This window comes from Micromesistius poutassou (genome assembly GCF_964030765.1).
Source record: "Micromesistius poutassou genome assembly, chromosome: 15".
Lineage (NCBI taxonomy): Eukaryota > Metazoa > Chordata > Actinopteri > Gadiformes > Gadidae > Micromesistius > Micromesistius poutassou.
The window spans coordinates 3,829,253-3,855,012 of NC_140285.1; the positions used below are offsets into that span (position 1 = coordinate 3,829,253).

A 25,760-nucleotide genomic window follows, 5' to 3' on the forward strand; every position below is an offset into this window, starting at 1 on the left:
GTAGTTCATTGTATCGGTTTGAGACTCGAGGAGTTGCGACTAGAGTGATCGGCAGAGCGACCCAACGCTGGAATACCGGACTCCTTGCCCTAAAAGACTTCAGGTAAACTACCGTTCAAATATTTCACTCGGGGATCAAAAACAATAGCTGTCTCTACCAATGTCTGGTTTAGGGGTGGATTTGGGGAATCAGTGTAAAGTTGTCCACGTCGCTGAACGGGGGAATGCTAGCGATGCTAAGCGCTAACGCGATAAGCCAGTCAAGTTGGCCCAGACCGACGTCGGCTCCGGCGTCGCTTCCGCACTCGGTGTGCGACCGTGGGCTCACTGCTGCCGCGGTGAAGACTCAAGTGTTGTGCTGTTAATACGTCGTTTCGTTTCGTCCAATCTTAACCGGGGGTTGGTGTTTTTAAAGAGGTCTCTTGGATTTCCGAAGCGGCAGCAAAAGTTGTGTTTTTCTAAAGTGAAACACGGATCTATATTGGAGAGCCAACGTTACTAAAGCATTACGTTTTTCAACCATAACGCGCAATTGCGCCTTCACCGACTAATCTTCCAAAACAGACTGATGTCGGTATATAATTAGCCTATTGTTGGATTACATGGCGTTAACCATCGTACCTAATATAAGTGACAGAATAGACTCAACAGATCCTGCCTTTTTTAAACCTGAATCATCATGTCCAAAGTTTCAATAATGGCATAGCAAGATTTTTGATATTTATTTTCTTATACGTCTCATATTGAACTAGGGCGGTTTGTAATTTGGCCCTCGCTTCTTCTAACAGTACTGTACATTATGTGCCGACCGGCTTGTTTAGTTTGGATCGGGGCCACCCACCCTTTCTTCCACTGCGGACACACTAGCCATCTGTTGCCGATGTGATGACGCCATCTTTCTGGTGTGACCCACCCAGTAGCTAGGTGGTTAAAACAGTCTCTCACCAACAGTGGAGGCTCACATGAGGGAGAACATCACACTGGAAATGGTGTCTTGTGCTGCTTGAAAAGCTCCAAGCCACTTCCCATATCTAGTAAAGCTAACCAAGTAAAGATTCAAGTCATTGACGTGTTTTAGTATTTATTGTTTTTTATTAGCTATTTTGTTGTTCATTAGGCTGTGCATCATTTGTGATGAATAACTAGGTCATTGACATTTTGGTTTGTGTTGAGGCCAACTTGAAGAATGTGCCTGTGTGTCACTTACATTTTTGGTACATCTACTAAAACATAAATGCTTGTTTGATAAAGTAAGATTGTACAAAGTACTTTCAGATGAAATCAGCATTAAAAGAACCAAATGTATCAAGTTATCAACCACAATTACGAGACAGAATACATGGCTGTAGTTGTGGTTGAGCTGAATTTGCCATTATCCAGATATTCTACCGTGGGCTTAAGTGTTGGATGTCACACATAAGCATGTGTGTGTATAGTTACCCTACAAGATGAACCCTGACTAGCAAGCTGATGTCAGGGCAGCAACGACGAATAAAAGAAAAAATCACCTTTTGTAATTCAGACACAATCAGCCCATGCTCTGCTCACGCCCAGGGCATAAATCAAATGCCCCCATTGGCAAGGGCAATTGACAGGGAGATTGACAGAGCCATCATAATGAATGTCCTCTCCCATTGAAAGTCTTGTCTGCTTTGTTATTTCCGGCCTCCGGGGCATTGCCTTTATCAACCGATCACTCGCACTCTGTTCTGTCCAGATAAAGGCATCAAATCAGCACATTGACAAGATGGCTGCCTCCCCTTGACTTTTTTTCTCTTCCCTCCCATTCTCAATCGTATTCAATCATTCTTATCTTTATTCTATCTTAAATTCCTCATGAGTTTCTTCTGCTCCCTATCTTGTTTGGTGCTCCGTATTATCGTTACTAACACACTGTCCCCTGTTCACCTCCGTAGTCCCCCCTCGTTCTAGTGGTTCTCTGCCTGTCTTTCTGCCCACGGTTGGCTGTAAATTGATGTGCAGACCTCAACTGAGATTAATCAACTGGGGGGGGGGGGGCGGCGGCGGTGGGGGTTAACAGAGATTTGCATAGGCGGCCTGGAATTTATTATCCACAGGGATTAGGTCAGATCTGCTGGGAGCACCTCTTAAGGGGTGCATGCTATACCTTTCTGTGGTCCTTTAGGGCAAATGTGCCAGATGCTCTTCAACGACATGGATCTTGTCAAATGCAATGCAACACTATGTCGTCCACAACGGTCACATGTCATTGACTTGTACACCCAATATCGTGACATTGACCAATTGGATCATTTTGTGGTCAGTACAGGTGTGTCTAATTTGACCAGACGTCCCCATGCTCAGTTGGTGGAATAATTAGCACTCTTAATAGCCCCACGGTCACAGACGCTAACTTGCGTAGGCGTTGCGTAAAGCTGATGACGGCCTCACTCAACCACTGTTCTGAGGTTTAGCAGTGGGGCGGTCAATGTTAATTTTCCACACTGACAAGGCTGTGAGATGTGGTGTATCTGCGCTGTGGATGTTAATTTCCCTGCTTCCGCAAGGCAGACAATGAATGCCTTCACACACTGCCGACACGCTGAATTCAGAGCCAAGGCGTGGGTTTGTAACAAGTGCAACAAAAAGAGGGCTTTGAGTTTTGGTGCCGTTTCTTTCGGATGTGTGCAGGCGTCAGACATGAATTATTTTATAATTGATTATTGTTCTGTTTAAAATGACCCCTGGTTTGCTGTGATTCATGCCTTTTGAGATTGGCTCTGGACATCAGTGGCTGTGATGAAACTCAAAGAAAAAGCTCCAACCCCTCAATCTCACCAATGTGTCCCACGTTTTGTGTGCTGTTAATTCGCCGGCGACTGGCAAAACATATTCAGAGACGTTAAACCGGTTCTCGTCGGTGCGACAAATCTCCTAAGCATTTGCTAACATGTCCCTGAGCACTTGAGAGGAGAACACATTTGCATTCTTCTCATTCCGTCCTCAAACCTCCCTGGCTCACAAGCCTGCTGGGTCACCAGCCTCATGTACTCCGTGTTCTTACCCTGACACGCTGGCATTCTGGGAATGCAAGTGCAGAGCCCCTCGTCTGTTTGGGCCCATCGGAGGTCACGGGTCAATCTCCGCTCGGCTTACCGCGTCCAAGACTACATGGTCGTGAATCATGGTGTGTGTGTGTGTGTGTGTGTGTGTGTCATTTGAACTAGTGGTTGTTGGATTTGGTGACTATGGCAACCACGTCCATGTGCACACACATGGACCCCTCTCTTCTGCCGAATTGCTAAATCCAGAGATTATACAAATAACACTTTTAAGTACTGCACCAATGTACTCCTGGCTATACGGAGCCTTTCCTGTTTCAGCCTCAGTTCGCCGCCACTTCTTGTTTGTTTTGTCTGAATGGCGTCCGTTTTAGAGCCTTTCCTCCGTCTGTTGAGATTGGCTTTGATTTGTTGCCAGGTCAGAGTTTGTCAACTCGTGATCTTTTGGGCTGGGGGGGCGGCTATAAACTTAAGCCCTGTGGCCAACTCTTCAGGGTAGGGCTCTGCGATGAGACTTGCAAACCACCCCAGGTGTGTGTTCCAGGCACTTCTCTAGAACATGACACATCGCTCATGTCTAACCTCCCCCCCCCCCCCCCCCCACGGCCTTGGATCACACTGCCTGCTGGCATATGGTGAAGTCTTTGATATTCTCAAAGGCCTTAATCAATGCTGAAGCGTTCATCATTCATTGATACACATTTTGGCATTAGTCATTCATCAAGTCAAATACCAGACGGCTTCAAAGTCACAAATACGCTGGTGCTTTTCTCTGCATCAGATCATTATGATGTAATTACTTTAGGAATGCTTATCACACAGGCTATTACGCCTCTGGTCATTTGGGCATTCGTCATTATTTTTCATCATCATTATGATGGACTAAATGATTTACACATTAATTGAAAATCTCATCCATCCACATGTGAAATAATGAGAAACGTGATGTCTGCAGTCGTACCAGTACATCGAACCAATTCCTGCTGTTGCCACACCACTGTCCCGTGACCGAGCTCAACCAATGAGGCAAAGCCATCGGCCCATTCGTTTTCTAGACACACACACACACACACACACACACACACACACACACACACACACACACACACACACACACACACACACACACACACACACACACACACACACACACACACACATATATTCCAACTGCTCATTTCTCCTTTCTCAGTCAGTTGAGCAACCTCCCTCTCACCCACATGAGCACGTCACTGGGCTGTAACTTTTTACCACCGCACGGGCCGAAGTCTCGCTGGAACATTCACATCAGTTTCTATTTCCGTGTGTTCCCAGTAACCGCACATCAGAAGGAGCAGCACAGAAACACAGGAGTCGTCACCGCAGAGACACCTTGGACTGGTTAGCTGGGCAGGCTCAGTGTCATTTCCACCCTCGTACTTTACAGCTATTCAATACAACAAGACTTTCTCGGGTACTTATTTTTTTTGGTGGCAGAATCAGAAATTTGGACTTCCACAACGTGGAATACGTGCACTCAAACTCTGTTAAAGTCTATATGACGCCAACATGATGCCAGCACACGGAAGTCCTCACCATCAAATCACGTGGTTTACAGGCACTAATGACCTGTTTTACTTGCGTGGCGTTATGCAAGATGGATCTGCTCTGAATTTCACGCAGTCTTCAGACTGGCTCATCAAACGCGGTTTCTCTTGTGAGGAGGTGAACAGGAGGCTGTACACGGGGGTAGTGTTAACGTGAATTCATAAATTACTCTCAGTAATTAGGCTTTTGATGTGCTCAGTGGCACGCAACCAGAATAAAAACAGAGTAATTGTTTTTAGTTATCCAAAACGTAGGGGTGAATTATAATAATAATTTATTTTATTTTAAAAATATATATTCTTGAGTATCCTTCAGCAGTGCATCATCCATCCCGGAAGCATGAAGTAGTCAAGACTTTCATGTTGTTGTCGGACATGACCTACAAAAGTGACCTAATGTTCTGTTACATCCTCACCCTCACATTTGTTAGGCCTGTTGAGAAGCGGCACACACAGTTTGGAAAGACATAACATCCACAACCCCCTTCCATTCATTTTGTCCCCCTGCTTATTTGACCAGTCCATAGTCTTGTCCTTATGCTCTCTGGTAGTCACGTGACTCTGCTGCAATCACACTGTCCACTCCTGACCTTCCTGTCTCCTGCTGCTTCCACCCAACCGGTGGGCCGTGCCAGAGTCCTGTGTGCTTCCTGTGTGGATACCGTTGGTCATACTCACCCTCCTCTCCCCCCCCCCCCCCCCCCTCCACAGCCATGGCCGCCATCCGTAAGAAGCTGGTGATCGTGGGGGACGGCGCGTGCGGCAAGACCTGCCTGCTCATCGTCTTCAGTAAGGACCAGTTCCCCGAGGTCTACGTGCCCACCGTGTTCGAGAACTACGTGGCTGACATCGAAGTGGACAGCAAACAGGTGAGTCCGCCCTAGTCGTTGATAGCCCGTTGTTGCGTTCCTCGTCTACCACAACTATGTTTCCTTAACTACGTAACTAATTGTGTCGTATACAAAGTAAAGCTAGCACGTCATAGGTGTGTCATTATCAGAAGTAGTTATCTGCCCTGCCCAATCTGGAATGAAGTTTGGCCTTGGGAGTGCTGTCAGAGCCGGCTGACTGGTTTAGCCCCTTTGGCTAAGATTAAAGATGACCCACTTCAATTCCTATACATCGAAGCACTCAAATGGGTCGAAGACGGCAGACCCCACTGTACGTGATAATCTGATAATAATCTGATATGTATATTTCACTACATTACCCAAAAGTCATCGGTGTTGTCAGCCCACAAGCCCCGACCTCTTTCTGGATTAAATGGGGAATATGGGACATGCAGTTTTCTTGATGGGCCTGGGTGATTTCTGGGCTCCTGTGCTGTATGTTCTGAAGCCTCCTTCCTGTGGAGTGCCACTGCAAGTGTCCTGGTTTCTGTTTCCGTCTTTAGCTCGCCGTCCCTCAGTGAGATAATGACCTCTGGTTTAATTCTGTCCCTCCTCATGTTGTGTGTATGATGGAAGGCCAAAGTTTTCTATGGTGAGCTAGCCTAAATGTATAATTTTAGATTGCGAGTGGGGTGCATCGGAAACACTGTTAATCTTAATTTTTCCTCTTCTCTGTCTGTCCTTCCCTCTTTGTCTTGCTGTCTGTCTGTCAGGTGGAGTTGGCTCTTTGGGACACAGCTGGACAGGAGGACTATGACCGTCTCAGGCCCCTGTCCTACCCAGATACTGATGTCATCCTGATGTGCTTCTCCATAGACAGCCCCGACAGTCTGGGTGAGTCCCCAACCCACATACACTCTGCCTCTCTTTCACCTCCTGTGCTCCTTCAACAAGGAGTTGAGCCCCATAGTTGGTGTGTTCTGGAGGTGGAACTTCCAGAACACACCAAAACTACGGTTCCAGAACTACGGTTCTGGAACGGTTTCAGCAGCTTTTGTGTGATGCTACAGTAACGTGTTTTAAGAAAATTGCCAGCTTTCCATTTTTCAACTGCCATTTAAAACTAAGCTATTTGGGGCATATTTTAAATATCTTACTGAGGATGTTACCTTTCCAAACAAATAAAAGGCTAAATCGTCCGACCAAAGATGGGTATTGATAAACCCGGCAGTCCCTCTCGGTGACTGTTTCTCCCTGGAATATTTGCATGCGTCATGTGTATTTGAATCCAAGTTTCATTGTGCGTGTGAGTTAAGGGCCGGGCCGTGTCTTGTGCGAACACATACGCCTTACATCCGGTTTCATGAAGTATGACTTCAGCTCATTAAAGAGGAACTGCATTGTGCACGCCCACATACACTTGAATATAGCACTGCGCAGAATTGTAAGAAACCTCCTTTCCCTGTCTAATGGCACAGAATGATAAGAAAATGGGTGAGAATTCAGGTTAAACTAATAACTTGGTTCATTATAAACCCTGACTGTACCTTAATAGAAGAAGAGGAGATATTGTTGTCACTTTATGCTTAGTTTTTTAACAGTCAGGTCATTTTTTGCAACATATGCCATTTGTAATCTCAAGGAAATGTTTGCTCAGCCATACACCAGTAGATTTTCAGCTGACCAATCAGAAGACAGAGAAACCGATTTACAGAAGGATCTCCTTATTTGGAAACAGGCTTTCGTTATCCATCTCTTACCTAAACCAAAGAGTAAATGGTGGCAAGCAAACTGAACATTGTAAAAATGGGAAATTATAGTCAAAGTTCAAGCCGAAATAGTTCAAGCTGACTTAGGTCTGGTAATATTGTCTTGGAGGACTCTTATCTTAATTGAATGCCTAATTGCAGCCCTTAAACTAATTTAAGATGAATGTAATTGCTCTTCTATATCATTAAGTATTCATATCCTCCATGGCCTTAACCTGCTTCTAGGATCAGATATTGCACTGCATTAGTCTTACTCATTAGTCTCACTTTCTATTAAATGGAATTTCATATTTTAGTTTTCATCATCAAGGTTGGAAGGGTTTCCTGGGTTCCTGGAAGGGTTTTATTCCAACCCTAAGAATTGGGCTTGCCAATTATGTTTACATGATCATGGAAATTTGAAAAGTGCAATAAAACCTAGTAGTTTTGTTTTATTTGCACTCTTATTTCGTTGTAGATGGTTGCCGCAGAAATGTACTGTGATCGCGCGGATCTCTTTTCAGGCGACGAGATGAGAAAGTTATACAGAGTTATAGCGAACCTATACAAAATCATAGCACTAGTGCTGCGCTTCACTCTGTCTGTAGCCGAGGTTCCACTTGATTCTCCTGTAACCACCTCCCTCGGCTCCCTCCCACACAGAGAACATCCCGGAGAAGTGGACCCCTGAGGTGAAGCACTTCTGCCCCAACGTTCCCATCATCCTGGTGGGCAACAAGAAAGACCTGCGCAACGACGACCACACCCGCCGGGAACTGGCCAAGATGAAACAGGTACGCGGGATACAAGCACTGTCCCTGTCCAGTCTGGGGACGACTGTTCAGTGTTGCTATGAAAACCTGTGATGTTGCTTCCCAGAATTGATCAGGAATACAATTACAACTTTAAATAGATTTTCATCACCCTTCTGCATCCTCATGGTGTATTCTAACTACTGTAGGGAATACGATTAGTCAGTGTGTGTGTGTGTGTGTGTATATATATATATATATATATATATATATTAGTGTATGACCAACATACCCCCCTCCCCTATAATTGATCTGAAGACTGAATTTGGAATTGACCCTGTATCTCGTTTTGTCCAATAGGAGCCAGTCAAGCCAGAAGAGGGTCGGGACATGGCCAATAAGATTGCAGCGTTTGGCTACATGGAGTGCTCAGCCAAGACCAAGGACGGCGTGCGGGAGGTGTTCGAGATGGCCACCAGGGCAGCCCTGCAGGCCCGTCGCGGCAAGAAGCAGAATAAGTGTCTTCTGCTGTAGAAGTGCCACCACCGCTGGACTCTTTGACGACCCTGGGTTGGTGACGCCAGGCCGGGGCTCATGCGGGGACTTTGGGATGATGGGAGATGGACGTGGGTGGGTGGGTCTAAAGTGCTAAAAAGTGACTTCCGCCGTAACATGGCTGACATATTGGACTTGGGGTTTGACCTGGGTTCCCCTGAGCACTCGGGGGGGGGGGGGGGGAAGGGAGGGAGGGAGGGAGGGAGAGTGGGAGGTTGGGGAGGGCTGTATAGACTTTGGACAGAGGGGGAGGGACAGAGCGGGAGGGACGGAGCCACACTGCTAATGGGTACCCGCTGTAAACCAGTAGTATATGTGTCCCTGGGCTACTGGCAGTTTTAAATTCCTTCCAACCAGCCTCTTAAAGAAAGATAATTTTAGCTGTTCTGTTTTTAAGGTCACATCGTGTTAAGAAAGTCTATTAAAGCTGTGACGAAGGCAGAGAATGGGGTTTGGGGAATTCACTGCCCCTTGATTGGCAAGTAAACAAGTGTGTGTGGGAGGGCAAAACAAGCATTTTCCATCCCTAAACTGCAGTTAAACTGTGCTACCCTGCATGGTACAACCCGTTCCACATACGCTGTTGGCAGTCGGCTCCGCTCTCCCTGTTCCACAAAGTTGACTGCTGGTGCTCCGCTCCACCTGGGGCACCTGACACGCCCATTCCCCCCCCAACCACCACCACCACCACCAGGAGGAAGAACCAGGACAGGAGACACGCGTGTTTACATGTATGAGCATGATCACACACCATGACCTCATCAGCGACATCTGGGACCTGTGTTTTCCTTTTAAGGAACTATTTTGTCTTTTTCCTATCTTTTTTTTTTTTTACTGGTTGTGGAGAAGGGAAAATGGATAATAGCTGGCTTGCTATCCATTCAGTAATTATCATTTGTATTAACGTCCAGGACAATTGCCACCCATCTATTGCTCCATTTTGATTGTACTTGGTTGGTTTACTCGTTAACTATACCAACCAACTTGCATTAGCACACGATGAAAATGAAGATTTGATTGGCTCCTTTGACCCTACAGGTTTGCCTAGTTGGAGAAATCTGATTCCAAGCCTTGAATTGAGTCGAGTTTGATACCAGTCTGGCTTTGCTGCCTGATCTGCGTAACTAGCACACCAGCTTTACTGAAGCTATTCTCCTAGATGTGATTCATCCATAATTCCCCCCTGCCCCCCATACCCTCAGAACACCTGTGAGCCGTCTCCTTCTCCTGTTCTTCCTGCCTTTTGCCCAGGTGGAGGAAAGTTCTAGAAACCTACTCTTGTTTTTATGTTTCTTTAAAAAAAAAGATATATCTTTAATATGTTGTCTATCAGTATTTAAGATTGGGAGGTGGAAGACTGTGGACTGCTAATGTCTTTGCTTTGTTCTTGTTTTTAATTTTATTATTTTAGCTTTTTTTTTTTCTTTTTTTCATCTACAATAGGTTGTTAGACCCATCAATCATCCCTGCCAAATGCTGGTATTGGGCAGAAAGGATAAAGGCGGGCCACTGCTGCTTGTCTAGAACTTGGTTAGGACCACAATTGCTGTATAGGTTTTTCTTTTCTTTTGAACCCAAACTAGACAAATAAAGACAAAAGGAAGAAAGTGTAAGTCTCCTTGTGTACAAATTCCTTTTTATGCTTTTATTGTATTTTTACTTTTTTTTTTGTGAAAGTGGAACAGGAAAAACAAAGCTGAATGCATAAGTCTGTAAATATATAATGTGGGTTTGTTCATACTAGACTACACACGCACAGGACTGGAAACTGTATTTGTAAACTAGGTTTGGTTTGTGTAATAAATTACTTTCTTGTAACACATGTTTTCTTTGTGTTTGTGGTGTAGGGATGGGGGTGCCTGAAGGTGGAGTGACTTTCATCATCAATATAGATCAATTCCCAGTGGAGGGTTTACAAGATCAAGTTGTGTAAAGTGTATTGGTTTATCAGTCTTGGTCGAGACAGCATTACAATCCACAGTCCGATGCATAAATAATCAAATACAATGGCCATGAAACTAACTGACCACTCAAACCTTACGTATGCCAGTAAATGTAAATGTACATGTAATATTTAATAGAAACGTAAATGTTGGGTGTATGTCTTGATTTTAATGCTAAAGGAATTCGACACCACTGCTGGACTACGTAATGTCCAATGAAAAACAATAACGGGGATGTGGAGGAAAACAAGGGCTTGACCTGTAAGTTCCTGCCATTTTAATGAAACAAAGGTCTCCTACAAATGATGCATAGTTGAAAAGGCAGGTAGATAGCTGTCTCACATGTAATCATGATTCTTTAGGTGGAAATAGCTTGTTACATCTCCATATAGGCCTGAGTGTGTCACTTATATACTACTCAAATTGTCATGACGTGCCCTTATTGCTGTGAACGAATATTTGCCCCTATTTCCAATAAAACACATAATCCACAATACGGTACCGCATAGGTACCATTGTCACACCCTACAGAGTAGGCCTGCTCCTGCCTACTGCTACTAAAAATACAAGCCATGCAGTATCACTGCTCCTTTCCATATAACAGCGCTGTCCAGAACAGGCACATACTCATAACTCATGTCATGCACACATTAATCATGTCACACACACACTGTAGGCCCAGAATACAAAAACATGAAGACTTACAGTGGTCAGTAAGGTTATACTTATGATAGGGAAATGTTTGAATACATACAGTAGTTTACATAGTAGTAGTTAATCCCATTATAGTAGTAGTTTACATGGCTATTGTATTTCATATGGTAGCCTACAGTTGAACTTCTATGGAGGCGTTCTGCTCTGTTAACCGTAGGTACAGTTGGTTCTCTGTGTATGAGGGAAGAGCAGAGGGAACCGCAAGCGGAAGAAGATAAATACGACCAATATCGCCCACACCACCAGCCCTGCATAAATACCAGTGTGTAGGGTGCTGAGGTGAGATGGAGTGCGTGGGATGTGCTGGAGGCTGATAAGTGCGTGCGTGCGTGCGTGCGTGCGTGTGTGTGCGCGCGGGCGTGCACGCGTGTGTGAGTCCATCCACGTTTTGACTGTCTGCAACCAGCTACCAGTAAGGGTCAACAAGTGAGGTGGTTTGGAAAAAGCATTGCTTGGAAAAATGTTGCAATTGAATTATTGCATTCTTTTGTTACACGGTGCACCAGTTTGTTATACACTTGTTTAAAGAAAATCTATTCCTGTCCCTTCTCCTTTCCAACGGTGGGAGAGAAGCTAAAGTGGAGTGGGGCCGGGGAAGTGGGGTGATTGATTGCGGGCCCGAGGGGAGGAGAGCTCCGATGTGAAAACATTAAGTCACGGTTTTACGTGGTTCTACGAAAAGGTTCTCTTCTTTTACACGGTCATATTTCAACAGTAACACTGTGGCTTGGCTTCACAAGGACGAAACGGTGATATAAGGAAAGATACAGACAGGCAGGCGGACAGCCATATAGACGGATGCATAGACATATAGGCATACAATAGATATATCAAGACATTCAGATAGACAGGTGGATACATACAGATGGACGAGCCTACAGGATAGAATATAATGATAAGAAAACTAAAGCAAAGAATACAAAATAGAAAGAGATTAAAGATCAGCAAGGAAGGAAGTGAGTCATAGTCCATCCAAAAACCGCTTGCTAAGCAGGGTGTATAATAAAGGGCCCGGACGGATATACAACCCACACTTTGGACCGGACGTTAAGTACAGAGAGTCGGGCGGACAGAAAGGCGTAGATAGAGACAGAAGTACAGAAAGAGAGGGAGAAAGAGAGAGGAAAAATGCACTCCTACAGCCAGGCCTACGCCTCTCACTCTCCTTCAAATTCCTTTCTCTCTCTCTTTCTAAGTCTGTGCCTCCATTGCAGATCTCCCTGCCTGGTCTATGCGGGCCTGTGTCGACTAGAGAGTGTGGCGCTCAGCGCAGCTCAACCAGTGGCTTTATATACCGGTCTATTTTTAGCTCCGCGCGAGCCAACTATTTTTAACCAATATGAGCTCATCATCCCGCTCGCTCTGTCCAATAAGCGGGGAGGAGAGGAGGCGGCTATCCAATGGTAAACGGCATGGAGAGAAAGGGGGGCGGGTTGCAGGGGAATGTATTATCTGCAGCAAAATAATGGGCTAGTGAGTGAGTGAGTGAGTTATGACTTTGAGCTGCGTCCCCTCCACTCTCTGTTGTGACTTCATCAAACAAATTGATGACAGTAATTGACCATGGTTATGCGTCAGATGCCCCAGAAACCCAATGCCGGTACTCTCTCTCACTGTTGTTGTTTTGGTTTGTAACTTTTGATGCCCTGAACACCGCACCCTAGCTTAGGTTGCCTTCCAATGTTAGATTAGCTGTCATGGGTAAGGAATGCATTCGTTTTCAATAACACATCGCAAGCTCTAAAAAAACCTGCCCGTATTGAAATCGCATTCATCACTTAAAAACAGAGCGACTTGGTTGTTGTTTTTTTAACCGGACTACACTGCCAAGTCGCCAAGTGAAAAGTGCATATAGGCTAGCGAAGATCCCGTCTCCGGAGTGCGCGCAGCAGGTAGGGTGTATGGGGAAGAACGATTCACGTCCATTGATGTAGCCTAGGCCTGTTACTAAGGTTTACTTCTTACACACAATTGATGTGGTGTGTATTATGACGTAGAACATTTACAACTACAATCTCAAAAATGCCTTCATAAATAAACAGGGTTCTCTTTAAAACGTGCGTTTGAACTCCGAGTCGAAATGAGCAACCGCACACACGTAGGGCGTGAAAACGTCAGAGGCTCGTATGAAGTCAAGGTACCGCAAGGCCTAATGCTCACAAACAACAACAGCGCTGAGTCGCTTAAAGTGGTACTGCCGCATTCCCCGGTTGAGTTTGTCGACTCTTGTAGTAGTGTGTTGTTGAGTATAGAACCACATTGGCCTCTAGCGACAGAAATACCTCATTACGTCGTTGACCGTTAAATATATATTGGAAGTTTGTCGAATTGAAAAGAAACGTGCGTTTCTTTGGTGACGCGAAACAATTAACGAACCCAAGAGTAACAATCGTCAGCTTGAAAAATACATAACCAAAAGGTAGCTTTTTTTTTTTTTTTTTCCCTTTTTAACATCATGTTAATAAGAAATAATACGATTAAACACACTAGCTCAAGGCCTATCGGTCTATTATTAGGGATGTTGTTGCATGATAGAACTGCATTCAAATTGAACGGATTTATAGTACTTGTTGTTTAAGTAATATAACTAATGGTATAAAGCTATACCTTGGATGAGACGTCTGTAAATGCTTGAATACGTCGATTTAAACGCCGTATAAATCGTATTTTTAAGGTTTCATTGAACGGTCTTATGTTCTCCTGGCAGGTAATGACGGACGACCAACGCAAGATAGCAGCACTCGCCCAGGTATCCACGAGACACGTTCCACAGCGTGAGCAAACGGCGGGAACACTTGCAGAGAAACGGTAGAAACGGTTTTATTTATGAGATTGGCTTTATTTTTGCAATGTTTACCCAAAGGTCAAATGTACTCATGCATTTATGTTTACCCAATGTCGGGACCGTTGATGGAGAGACAAGAGGGCACAGATGCCTGCTTTTATAGCTGCATCATAACGGTGGGAGGCCAGGAGAAAGTTGCGGTGAGATCCAAGCGTTTGGCAGGGAACCGAGCAACAGAAGCGCCCTCTCTAATTGCCCCAAATGACGCCATGTGTCCTGTAGAGATCACAGGAACCATTCAGAAGGGGGTTGATCCATTCGGACACCGTTACGCCTAATTAACTTGAGGGACGTAAAGATGGAAAGTTCTGAAGTCCATGGTTTTGTGCCTAGTTTTCAAGTGAGTTGTCTTGTTTATTGTGCATTTTTTATACCTTGACTTATGAGTCATCCAGTGGTCAAACGAAATAGAGAGGGGGCAATGTATTACAATTGTAACATTCCTGTCTTTTTGTTGTCCTTCTGCAATCCTTTTGGGGTTTCTCTATATCTTCTTGACCCTGTATTTTTCGCTCTTCGCATTCCTCTCCTCTCCTTCTCTAGTTGTGATGCACACCTCCCAGAATGACTAACTGTGGCAGGATCCGGACCGTCCTGTTTGTGCGAGCAGCTCATTAAGCACTTTGACAACACTGTGTTGTCCACAAAGTCCTCCTCTGTCCTGACCATTTCCAGGGCGCCACCTCAGATTGAATGTTTTATTACAACACAAAACAACCAACACATCTTGTGGCTGGGAAGCAATTAAAGAACAGATATATATATATTGTTTTTTACGATTATAGATGTCTAGATTTGTCCCAATGCGGTGTTGCTTGACGCCATGCCTTTAGTAGTTTAATATCCCAATTAAGGATTTATGCCCGGCAGTCTGCATCTTTTAACCAGGTGACCAGACTTGTTTGGCGACATGGTTTCTCTCTAATGGCGGATCAGTGTATATCACTGTTGACGGCTGGCAGCGAGGTCACATTGCACGGGGCGCTGCCTCAGCACTGCAGACTTAATTATACAACGCGCGGGACGGGAAGAATGAATGATTTACTTGATTTGGGATGAGACCAGAAGGAAGAAGAAAAAGAAACATGTACTCGCTCATTGGCGCGCAACCCAAATTCATTTTTCATCAGTGCCGGAGCATAAATAGTTAGCGGCGCTGGCCTGCGTCTGAACTAGCAATCGCTGCACCTCTGCAGCTGAAGGAGGGCGACTATAGCGCGAGCAGCGCCGCGGGCTACGATCTGCAAATGATGTTGGGGGGGGCGTGGGGGGAGTGAATAATGAAGGTGAAGGAAGGAGATGGGATACATGTAGGAGAGATAGAGGACAAGTTACATAGTGGGTGGGAGAACTCACCCTGAAGAGGGCAAGTTATTAACAGAGAGGGAGAGAGTGAGACAGAATATGGGAGAGATAGTGAGAAAGAACAGAATGTGTGAGAGAGGGAGAGATGGTGAGAAGATAAAATAGGAGGTGAAGAGGAGAGCTAATTTGCCTCAAAATTCTTTGTATTTTACTCTTTGCTTGAAGTAAAGAAATACTGTGTGTGTATTAATATGAATATATTTGAGTGTGTATTTGTATGTGTCCCTGTGTGGGTGTATAGGTGTGTGCCAGACCTGGTGTGTGTGTGTATCTGAATGAGTTTGTATACTGCGTGCATGTTTGCACATCAACGTGTGACAGTATGTGTGATTAAATATGGGTCTGTGTGTGTGTTTGTGTGACACAGAGACAGACTACGTGCTTGTGTGTGTTTGTGTGATGGGTGTATGAGTGTGTGTGTGTGTGTGTGTGTGTGTGTCTGTGTGTGTGTCTGTGTGTGGGTGTGTGTGGGGGGGGAGGGTGTGTGTGGGTGTGGGTGTGGGTATAATGATTTTAGATCTTGCTCCCTCCACCTCCCACAGCGACACTGCTGTAGAGAGAGGGAGGGAGAGAGAGAGAGAAAGAGAGAGAGGATAGAGAGAGAGATACATAACAGAGAGGGAGTGCCAGAGACCAGTCACATGTGGAGAGACAGAAACTGGGAGAGAGAAACTGAGAGAGAGCGAGGGAGCAGTTCAAAGAGGAAAGAGAGAGAGGAGACCAGCCGTCAGACTGAGGAGCTAGCTGTCAAACAATCGCCAGAGTTTACTCCATTTTATTGGAATACATTTTTGTCCGCATTTTGACCAAACCCATACACACAAACAGATACTCTCTTTCATACAAAGATACACACACACATCCTCACACAAGGAACCAGCACATTGGAACACACACACACACACACACACACACACACACACACACACACACACACACACACACATGTGGACAGACTTTTCCACAAACAGGACCTAGAAGAGGTGTGAGTGTGTGTGACTCTCAGTTTTAATCCTGTGAGTGTGTTTGGGGAACACACTTGCGAGGAGCAGCAGCGAGAGTGTGTGCGTTGGTCATTGCGCATGTTTTGTGTGCGCAACACCGACTAACTTCACTTGGGATTCATCCTTTTTCATTCATTCTTTTTCGCTCCTTGAGTAACGCCGTCGCTTGGGACTGAAACTGTGCACCTCCAACCAGCGTCGCACCTTGTGTACACGTGCGTGTTCGGGATCTAGACCCGTGCGTGCGTGCGTGCGTGTGTGCGTGCGTGTGTGTGTGTGTTTGGGTCACACCAGTCAGAAAGGCTAGTCATGGAGCTGTGTTGGCCACTGAGGGTGGTCCTAGCCCTACTGTTCGGCACCGGGTCCACCGGCGCATGGAGAGCGTCTCAACCCAGACTACAGTTCACACACTCAGGTAGGAGGACGCCGCTGCACACACACACACACACACACACACACACACACACACACACACACACACGCACACGCGCGTGCGCCGTGTGGCGGAGTCCCAGACAGCGTATTGTTATAACTAGGGCACGGTGTTGGATATACAAAAGCCCCAACAACAATACGGTATTGTGATGCTATTAGTGCACATGAGTTAAGATTCTGGGAAAATGTAAAAACATAATCTGCTAACAATGTATCTGCATTCTCTTGATGAAATGATGCTCTTAATACAATGGGTACACTACTGGTACATTACAAAACAGTATCGCAGTATTTTGAAATAACCCCAGTGGACCGTGGGGGTAATCTTGAGACACATGAGTGACTAGTCGTTCAACTAACCATAAATGAATACATATTGATATTGTGGTGTTCGAACCCGTACAGTATTTTGGAAGCCAGACTTTCTCAAAGGGCCAACACCCCTATGTTTATGCTAATTGAGCTACGTCCTGGCTTAGACCTAAACCACCTTGTTGTTCTGCTCATCTCTGGCATGAATATAAGCCACAGAAACCAAATATGTTTTAATAGGAGAGAAATGCGTGGTTTCGGCTCGCGCTTCTCTCCTATTAAACCATATTCCGTTTCTGAGGTCTCTATTTATGACACACAGATTCACTCCTTCTCGCTCATTTAAATGACTCTCTTCTCTCTATGCGTGGGCTCTGCAACACAACAAACCTTGTTGGAAATCACATGAATCTCAATGCGTTGTCAGATGTGTACTGAAATAGGCCAAGACTCCAAGATCAATATTCCTCACATTATAATTTGTGTTTGTGTGTGTGTGGGAGGGGATGTGTGTGTTTCTTTCTGTATGTGTGTTTGTGTGTGGTGGGTTGGGTGTGGATGTGTGTGGGTCTGGGGGGTGGTTGTGTGTATGTGTATGTGTGTGTGTGTGTGTGTAGGTGTGTGTGTGTGTGTGTGTGTGTGTGTCTGTGTGTTTCAGTGTTGGATATAAAGAGGTTTATGGGGTGCAATCAGCCTTTTGTTTCCTCAGCTCTATAGGTGAAGTTTGGGGGGGTCTCTGTTTGACACTTGTTTGGGGTCAGTGTGGTAAAATGAGATGCATTAGGTGTCATTAAAGGGGTTATAGATTATCTTTCTCTCTCTCTCTCTCTCTCTCTCTCTCTCTCTCTCTCTCTCTCTCTCTCTCTCTCTCTCTCTCTCTCTCTCTCTCTCTCTCTCTCAATGAAATCCCTTTAATGTTCAGTGTTATTTGCATCACATACACTATTCAGCCCGTTTGGCTGGAGTGCAGATCAGGCGTACATTACATAAGGCAGAGTGCATTATCAATGGACATCAAATGAAAAGGCAGAGACACTGATGCTGATAATGATCATGGGAACAGATTCTGACATCTTCATTGCCCGTGGTGTTGAAGCAGTGTCCTCCCAGCACAATGAGGTCGCCAAGTCAGGATCAGGTGGTTAAAACTAGTGGGGGAGGTCTAAAGTTAATTTGCCTCTATTCATTTTTCTGAGATGTGCTCTTACTTTGAAAAAAAAAAAAAAACACAACATCAACAATAACAAAGCCATCATTGTCTTCCTCGATCGGCAGATTGGGGCAGAATGCTCTACAGGAACCATAAGGAAGCGCTTAGATTTCTCTTAGAGCAGCATTAAATCATCTGCGTAGAATAAACATCTGATTTTGCTCCCTCCAGGGGCAAGTCCCTAAGTCTCTCAGACTTCAACTGCGATATTAGCTTATTTATGTACATGTTAAACAATGTTGGGCTTGGATTACAATGCGTTTGGACTTCCCTGCCTATCGTCCAAAATATCTATATTAATGCACTTCTTTTCATGTTGATTTAGTGCTTCTTTTTTTGTCTTTCATAAATATCCTTCAGAAGTTTTACTTTCTAGCATCTCAACTTCAGAAACACAAAATTATTCCCCTTTCATGCAATGCTCATTATTCTTCATTTGTATTCTGCCATTGATGATGCTATAGAGAAGATTTCTGGTGTTTTATAATGATGCGTCTCTCTTGTCTTTTCTCTCTCTCTCTCTCTCTCTCTCTCTCTTTCTCTCCCTCTCTATCATATCTCTATATCTCTCATATCTCTATGTCTCTCTATCTATCCCCCGCTCGCCTCTTTATGGTTGCTATGAAGTTATGGGAGCAGATGCATCGATATGTTGGTGCGGAGAATGCCTCATTGCTGTCCAGATGGCAAAAATATTCCTGCCGTTTGTTTTATACTACGGTGTGCCATCTGGGGGGTGGGGTTGGCCACGGCTGTAGGCAAACACATCCTGTGCCCCATAATGCACCACCTGTTTGATACCAAGAACCTGAACCCTGCTATAAAAGAAACCAGTTCACATGACTGGGAGAAAACTCCCATATTGGCAAACCCCAACCGTCGCTTACAAACTACAATCCCCAACCGTCGCAAACAAACTCAAAACCCCAACCGACGCTCACAATCCTCAAAGACGTTTTCTTAACCGAATTCGGCACACAAGTGTAGTGAGAACCGTGAGTACTTCATGATCAAAAACATGGTTGTGGAAAAAACTAGGGGTTTAGTAACTCGTCTATAAACTATCATCCTCTTAAAAAGACTGTTTACGACCAACAGACACTACAGAGGGAGAGCGAGAGAGATTGTCTGATTACATGTTCTTACATAAAGCTAAACACAGGCGGACCTACAAAGGCAACGTGATGTGAACTGGAATCCTGTGATCTCAACCTAGAAAGCAAAGAGGGCAATTATGCAGAGGGAGAGACAGAGAGAAGGGGGAGATAGCGGAGTGAGGGAGAGGAAGAGAGGGAGAGATAGTGATAGAAGGGACAAAGAAGGAGGGAAAGAGAAAGTGATGGAGGAGTAGAGAGGGATGGAGGGAGAGAGAGATGGAGGGATGGTTTTGGAGAAAGAGAGATGGAGGGAGGGGGAGAGGTCTAGAGAGAGGGAGTGCGAGGGATAGTGTGAGGGATTGAGCTAGAAAGAGAGAGGGATGGAGAGAGTGAGTGGTAGAACGGTTCTCTTCAGAACATTAGGTGGTCGGAGACTCTGAGCTCGGCTCTAATGAAGTTGAAGTGAAGGCTGATTAATGTGGCTTTCATGTGTGTGTGGGTGTGTGGCATGTGTCAGTATTAGAGTGGCTGCATGCACCTGTGTGTGTGTGTGTGTGTGTGTGTGTGTGTGTGTGTGTGTGTGTGTGTGTGTGTGTGTGTGTGTGTGTGTGTGTGTGTGTGTGTGTGTGTGTCAGTGTAAGTTCAAGAGCAAGTGCATGGCTGAGTACGTGTGTGCTTTGTAAATGTGTGTGTGCATATGTGAGTATCGGTGGTATCGGTGGGTGTGAGCCACTATATTTGTGTATTATTAATGCATGTATACATGGATAGATGTGTGTTTCTGCGGGTAGGTAAATGTGTAGGTGTGTGTGTGTGTGTGTGTGTTTGTGTGTGTCCTTCCCAGCATTCCCTGCTCTCTTTGTTCGCTCCTCTACTGAGTCCAGTGTGAATGTCTTTGAACAGTGGAGACAAATTAGTCTGATGGTAATGCAAGATGAATTGGAATGTCTGTGAGAGAGAGAGAGAGAGAAAGAGAGGGAGAGAGAGGGAGAGAGAGAAAGTTTAATGTATGTCCCACACCTAAGTGTGGTTTGGGTGCTCATATTTTATATTTGTGTTTATATACAAGCTTGGCATGTGTATTGAGCAGCCGTATTGATGTCCCTTTATATCCATAGTTGGTAATGTGTGTGTGTGTGTGTGTGTGTGTGTGTGTGTGTGTGTGTGTGTGTGTGTGCATGGTATGGGGTGTGTTGGGAATGTGTGTGTGTGTGTGTGTGTGTGTGTGTGTGTGTGTGTGTGTGTGTGTGTGTTTGTGAATGTGTGTGCATGGTGTGGGGTGTGTCTTAGAAATGAATGCTTGGAGGGGCCTTGCACTTAAAATAAATGAATGATGAATTTGTTGTCCATAGATGCCCTGGGAATGCTTTTTTCGTATAGTTATACTTGTTCCCAATGAGTCAAAACATGTAAAACAACTGGAAAGAAATGATTGGTGCAACCAAGAATGTAGAGCTTTGCATTCAATGTTTTTAATTGAATGTATTTAATTAATGAAGACCCAATTAGCTCCCCTAACAATGCATTTAGTACTTACTCTTGGTGTTTCTGTGATTAGTCTCTCATATGAGCAGAGTCTTGGGGGCCCTATAATGTGGTCTATAAGTCAATCAATCAATCAATCAATAATCAATCGTGTGTTTGCATGTGTGCCCCAGTTTGCAATCCTTGCTTCAAAGTCATTAAAAGTTCCTCAAAACCTGAAAGATATATTTTAAACAACTTTATTAATCCTGGACAGGAAATTTGGGGATGACTTTGTGTGCGTGGGTGTGCATGCGTGTGCGTGTGTTTGCAGTGTGTGTGTGTGTGTCTTTGTCTGTGTGTGCGTGTGTCTGTGTCTGTGTGTTTCTGTGCGTGCATGTGTGGGTGTGTTTTATAGCTTACCTATTAGTGGAAAGCTATATATACATATTATGCTACAAATCTCCATGAAAACCTGAGGAGGAGTAGCTAGTTGGACGTGATCGCGGCCAGCCTGTTAGCTCTCTAACATGAGAATCCCGAGCTGGACATTCAAATTAGCTGGCATGTAGAGAAGCACGGTTTGCCGGCAGTAAAACATCCCAGTTGTACCAGGCACCTCCAGCTCATAATTCACCCCAGAGAAGGTGAACCATATCGGGGGCAGCCAATCGCCTGAAGCCCTCACCGAGAGGGGGATTTCTGGGAAACCACCAGCTCCTGGAGGTGTCAGGCCTGGGCTGATTTAGTGTTGAGTGGTGCTTTTACGGCGTAGCACAGTCGGTCATTGCTCCCCTGGTCTTGATACCGGGACCACACGGACACGAGCGGCCCGCGGCCCGCCCAACCACTCATCGCCTCCTGCTTGAGGAGAGAGAGAGAGAGAGGCACACAGCAGGGAAGAGATGAAGATAGAGGTGGGGGCGATGACATGAATGAGGAGATAGACCGAGAGAAGGAGCGTGCGGTGCTATTCATCATTTTTAGAGTTGTAGTTATCTTCCACCTGTAGTTTTCCTTCATGGTAGGACTTGGCTGAAGGCTGACAGTGCCTTAAACCAATGTTTAAGGCATGGAGCGGGGGGGGGGGGGAGAGAAGGAGAAAGAAGACGATAAATGGAGAGATACAGAGTAATGGCCTGCTGCCCCTCGCTCTCCATTTCTCTGTCTCTCTCGCTCTCTCCCCCTATCACCCCATCGCTCTCTCTGTCTCTCCGTCTAAATTATCCCTATTTTTAACCCCAATTTAATGTCGGAATCATGCAGTGCTCTAACATGCCACACACTTACACAAACCCCCACACACACAGGGACATTAGCCTGTGTAACGTTAGGGTGAACTCTATAGTGGCATCCACAAAGGGCGGAATGGACTAATCACTTTGGCTGAGCCATGTCCGCTACCATGGGAAAAGATGGGAAATTACACACACACAACCACCCACACACACACATACACACACACACACACACACACACACACAGGGAGACACACAGAGGTGGGGGCAAGGACATACAGTACACATAGCACACACACACACACACACACACACACACACACACACATCTACATATCTACATACATCTACATTTGCAAGCAAACACATGAACACACCTACATGCATACATACCCCCCCACACACACGTAGACACAGCATAAATATATTCCCATCCTATTCACCCACAGTGTCATCAATTCACAGAGATAGCTTCGGGTAACTAGATTTGCTCACAAAGAGTTCAGTGTGGCTGGCTTCTGCATTACGACACTTCTCGTGGCCCTCGCTCGTCTGTCTGCTTGTGTGCAACGGCGATGACGCACAAATGGATATTTAGGAAGGTGGTTAGAAAAAAAACACTGAAAAAACACCAGTTAACTGCAAAGCAACAGTGAACATGCCACAACTTTGGCACCTCTGGATGACGTGTTAGGCATAACTCATATCTTCAGATGAGTGATGACCGAAACAAATATTTAATATAGCATTTTCATTATTCAATGTCACGCATCATTATTTGAAGGAGGCATCCGATTTAAAACTAATGGATGGTTCCTTCTATATGCTCTCCTCTATCCTCCCTCCATCCATCTCCATCTCGCTTTCTTTCTCCATCATTCTCTCCCTCTCTCCCCTCTCTCTCCCTCAATCTCTCTCTCTCTCACTCTCTCTCTCTCTCTCTCGCTCTCTCTCGCTCTCTCTATCTATCTATTGCTCTCCATCTCTCTCTCTCAAACTCTCACGGCCCCTATGCCTTTATGCCCTACATGGTGTGAGTGTGCTATTATTATGCAGCAAATACATAAAAACAATATTTAAAAATGGAGGGATATTTCATTATTCATCTATTCTTTCAGAACCCCGTCTCTATCTAGGCCAGTGTTGTCGGGCACGGGGCTGTACACAGAGGAAATGCTTTCAGGAGGAAAGAGAATTAGGGTTCTCCTTCCTCACTGCTAATCTGAATGTAAACGCTCCCTAGAGGTGCCATCATAGCCATGAATACTTCCTTACATTACTTGGTTCCAGTGTTGTTGCCCTGTATCCGATGACATGAACTGGACTTCTAGGGCGTGCAATGTGTTTATTAGTGTGGTACTGAGGATACAAGGCGAGCCCACTATTGTAATCCGATGTCTCGGTACGCTGCCTTCTTCCAATACGATTTCTTTGGGAAACGTGTAAACGTTTCTTCCAGAAATGTTTTGGGGTATCGAATGCCGACACAATTCCCATAGGAATGCATCGGACACATCAATCCTTAAAAATGATTTAATCTCCACTTTATAATGGCACAAACTTAGAGGCTTGGTTGTTCTATCAGGTTTCTCATGCACGGGGACAGTTTATAGAGCAGATCCTGGTCTCTGTCACTGTTTTGTGACAACAGCCCCATGACAACGTTGGGATATGCAGTAAATCCAACCTCCTGGGTATATTACCATTAATGCGGTGGCTATCTTTAGTCTGGAGGCTGTAATTAGCCATAAAGCAGTGGCTTCACATTTCACTTACTGCCCAGAGTACGTCTTTGATCCCCTCAGATGCTAGTTTCATTACGCTACGACCTTGGGGTTTTCCCTCCACTCATAATTGATCTACCGCTGCAGACTAAAAGTAAAACCTCTCTCATTTTCCTTACTCGGAGGAGTGTCTGCCGTGGCCCCTGTTTGACACCGACATCGGTGACAGCGTGAATTTATCTTTGTTAGTGTGATCGTCATTGTAACTTGTGAATGAGTGAACCGCTAGCACAGCAAAACATGCTATGCTGTTGTCTAGGCTTCAACAAAAAAAGCATGTTAGATGTGCCCTGTGATCAGGGCCTGAGTCTTCTCTTGGAATGCCCCTCCTCATATTTGTTGCTGTATTGTGAAACCCTTGATCTTCCAAGTCATGCGGCCTTTCTTTGTTATTTTCCATGACTGGACAGCGACTGATAAGTTCTTCCCGCGGAACGCCTTCATGACCCAGAACCTAGATATAGACTGCATTGAATTGAAGTCATGACCAAAATTCATGCCATACTTTCAATACTTTTAACTTTCATGTGGCGAAAAAGAAGATGACAGCCTAACTGAACTTCATGAAAAACCATTGATGAATTAAATCTAAAATGGAACATTGTGGTCTACTCAAAAGGACAATGAGAAGGAATGAATAGCAGTAGCATAAAACATAAACTGAGACGATATCCAATGTGGCCTCCCAGGAATGTTAAACTCTATGGAGGCACAGCATATACTGGAACGCTTGACATATTCTCATGGTCGTCCTAAAAGTGAACAGAAACCACAAGAATTTCACTTGAACTATTTTATCAGCTGAGGGAAGATCAAATACCATCACCAGGGGTTGTGAGGAAGGTTTCCACTTCCTGTTTTAGTCTCAGGGCTCACCACAAACAGGAAGAAGACAATGACAGTGATTCACTCTTAGTCTCTGGTCAAGATATAAGATAAAGTAAATTTTTCACTTTTTTATGATAAATTAAAACCGAGATAAAAAAAAATACAAACTATCATCTTCAAGAATGATAAGCTTTATTAGATTTTTGTAGCCTTTATGTAAAAATCGGACTTTGAGAAAGGTTAACTCCTAAATTCACCAGACCTCTAATGAAAAAATGCTTAAAAAAATGAAAAAGAGTCTGAATGTCCGGCCTCTGCTTCCTACCGTCTGTCTGCCTGCCCTTGGGCCAGAGGTTAAACTCCGGCCCAGCCGCCAGGGGAATAATATTGGAACAAGCCTGCGCGTGTTGGTCACTAATCACATGTGAAGTTGATTAGCTGCGTGGATGTGAAATGAGGGTGTTGGCTGATCATTTGGCGGGCCTGTGTAAATAATGGGTCAAATGAATTGACCTGCCTTAAGCAGGGAACAGAACGTGTGTGTGTGTGTGTGTGTGTGTGTGTGTGTGTGTGTGTGTGTGTGTGTGTGTGTGTGTGTGTGTGTGTGTGTGTGTGTGTGTGTGTGTTGGTGACCGTGACCCTGGCCCGGTCGTCTGATGATGATGATGAATAATCATAGGCACCGGAGGTCAAAGGTCAAGCTGTCCACGTGGGTCTGGCCCTGTCTGTGACACAAGCCAGACGTGTGTGTCTGTGTGTTTAACTATAATTTCCCCCCCTGAGTATGTGTGAGCCCAAGACAGAGAGAGAGAGGGCGAGAAAGAGGAAGAGAGGGAAGGAAGAAAGGAAAAGAAACCACCGTTATTATTTTCTCTTTTTCTTTCAGATGACGTTTGTGTTTCTCTAGTCTGGACCTTTGTGTCTATTTGCGGTTGTTTTTCCTGTGTGTGTGTGTGTGTGTGTGTGTGTGTGTGTGTGTGTGTGCGCGCGTGACTTTGGAAGAGAGAGGCATTGTATGTCTGAAAGT

General features: G+C 45.0%; 2 protein-coding genes across 2 annotated transcripts in view; both read left to right on the forward strand.

Moving 5' to 3' along the window:
- rhoab (ras homolog gene family, member Ab) lies at positions 1 to 8,652 on the forward strand. The gene is made up of 5 exons (XM_084479939.1): positions 1 to 103; positions 5,321 to 5,478; positions 6,213 to 6,333; positions 7,851 to 7,981; positions 8,300 to 8,652. The coding sequence occupies exons 2-5, from the start codon at positions 5,323 to 5,325 to the stop codon at positions 8,471 to 8,473; spliced, it is 582 nt and encodes a 193-aa protein (XP_084336065.1). The 5' UTR covers positions 1 to 103; positions 5,321 to 5,322; the 3' UTR covers positions 8,474 to 8,652.
- Positions 8,653 to 16,557: 7,905 nt separating this feature from the next.
- The window catches only part of sema3h (sema domain, immunoglobulin domain (Ig), short basic domain, secreted, (semaphorin) 3H), a 47,063-nt gene continuing 37,860 nt past the window's right edge, over positions 16,558 to 25,760 (forward strand). Inside the window, exon 1 of the mRNA XM_084479546.1 lies at positions 16,558 to 16,780. Within this exon, the coding sequence (XP_084335672.1) occupies positions 16,675 to 16,780 (106 nt within the window). The 5' untranslated portion in view covers positions 16,558 to 16,674. The remainder of the gene's footprint in view (positions 16,781 to 25,760) is intronic.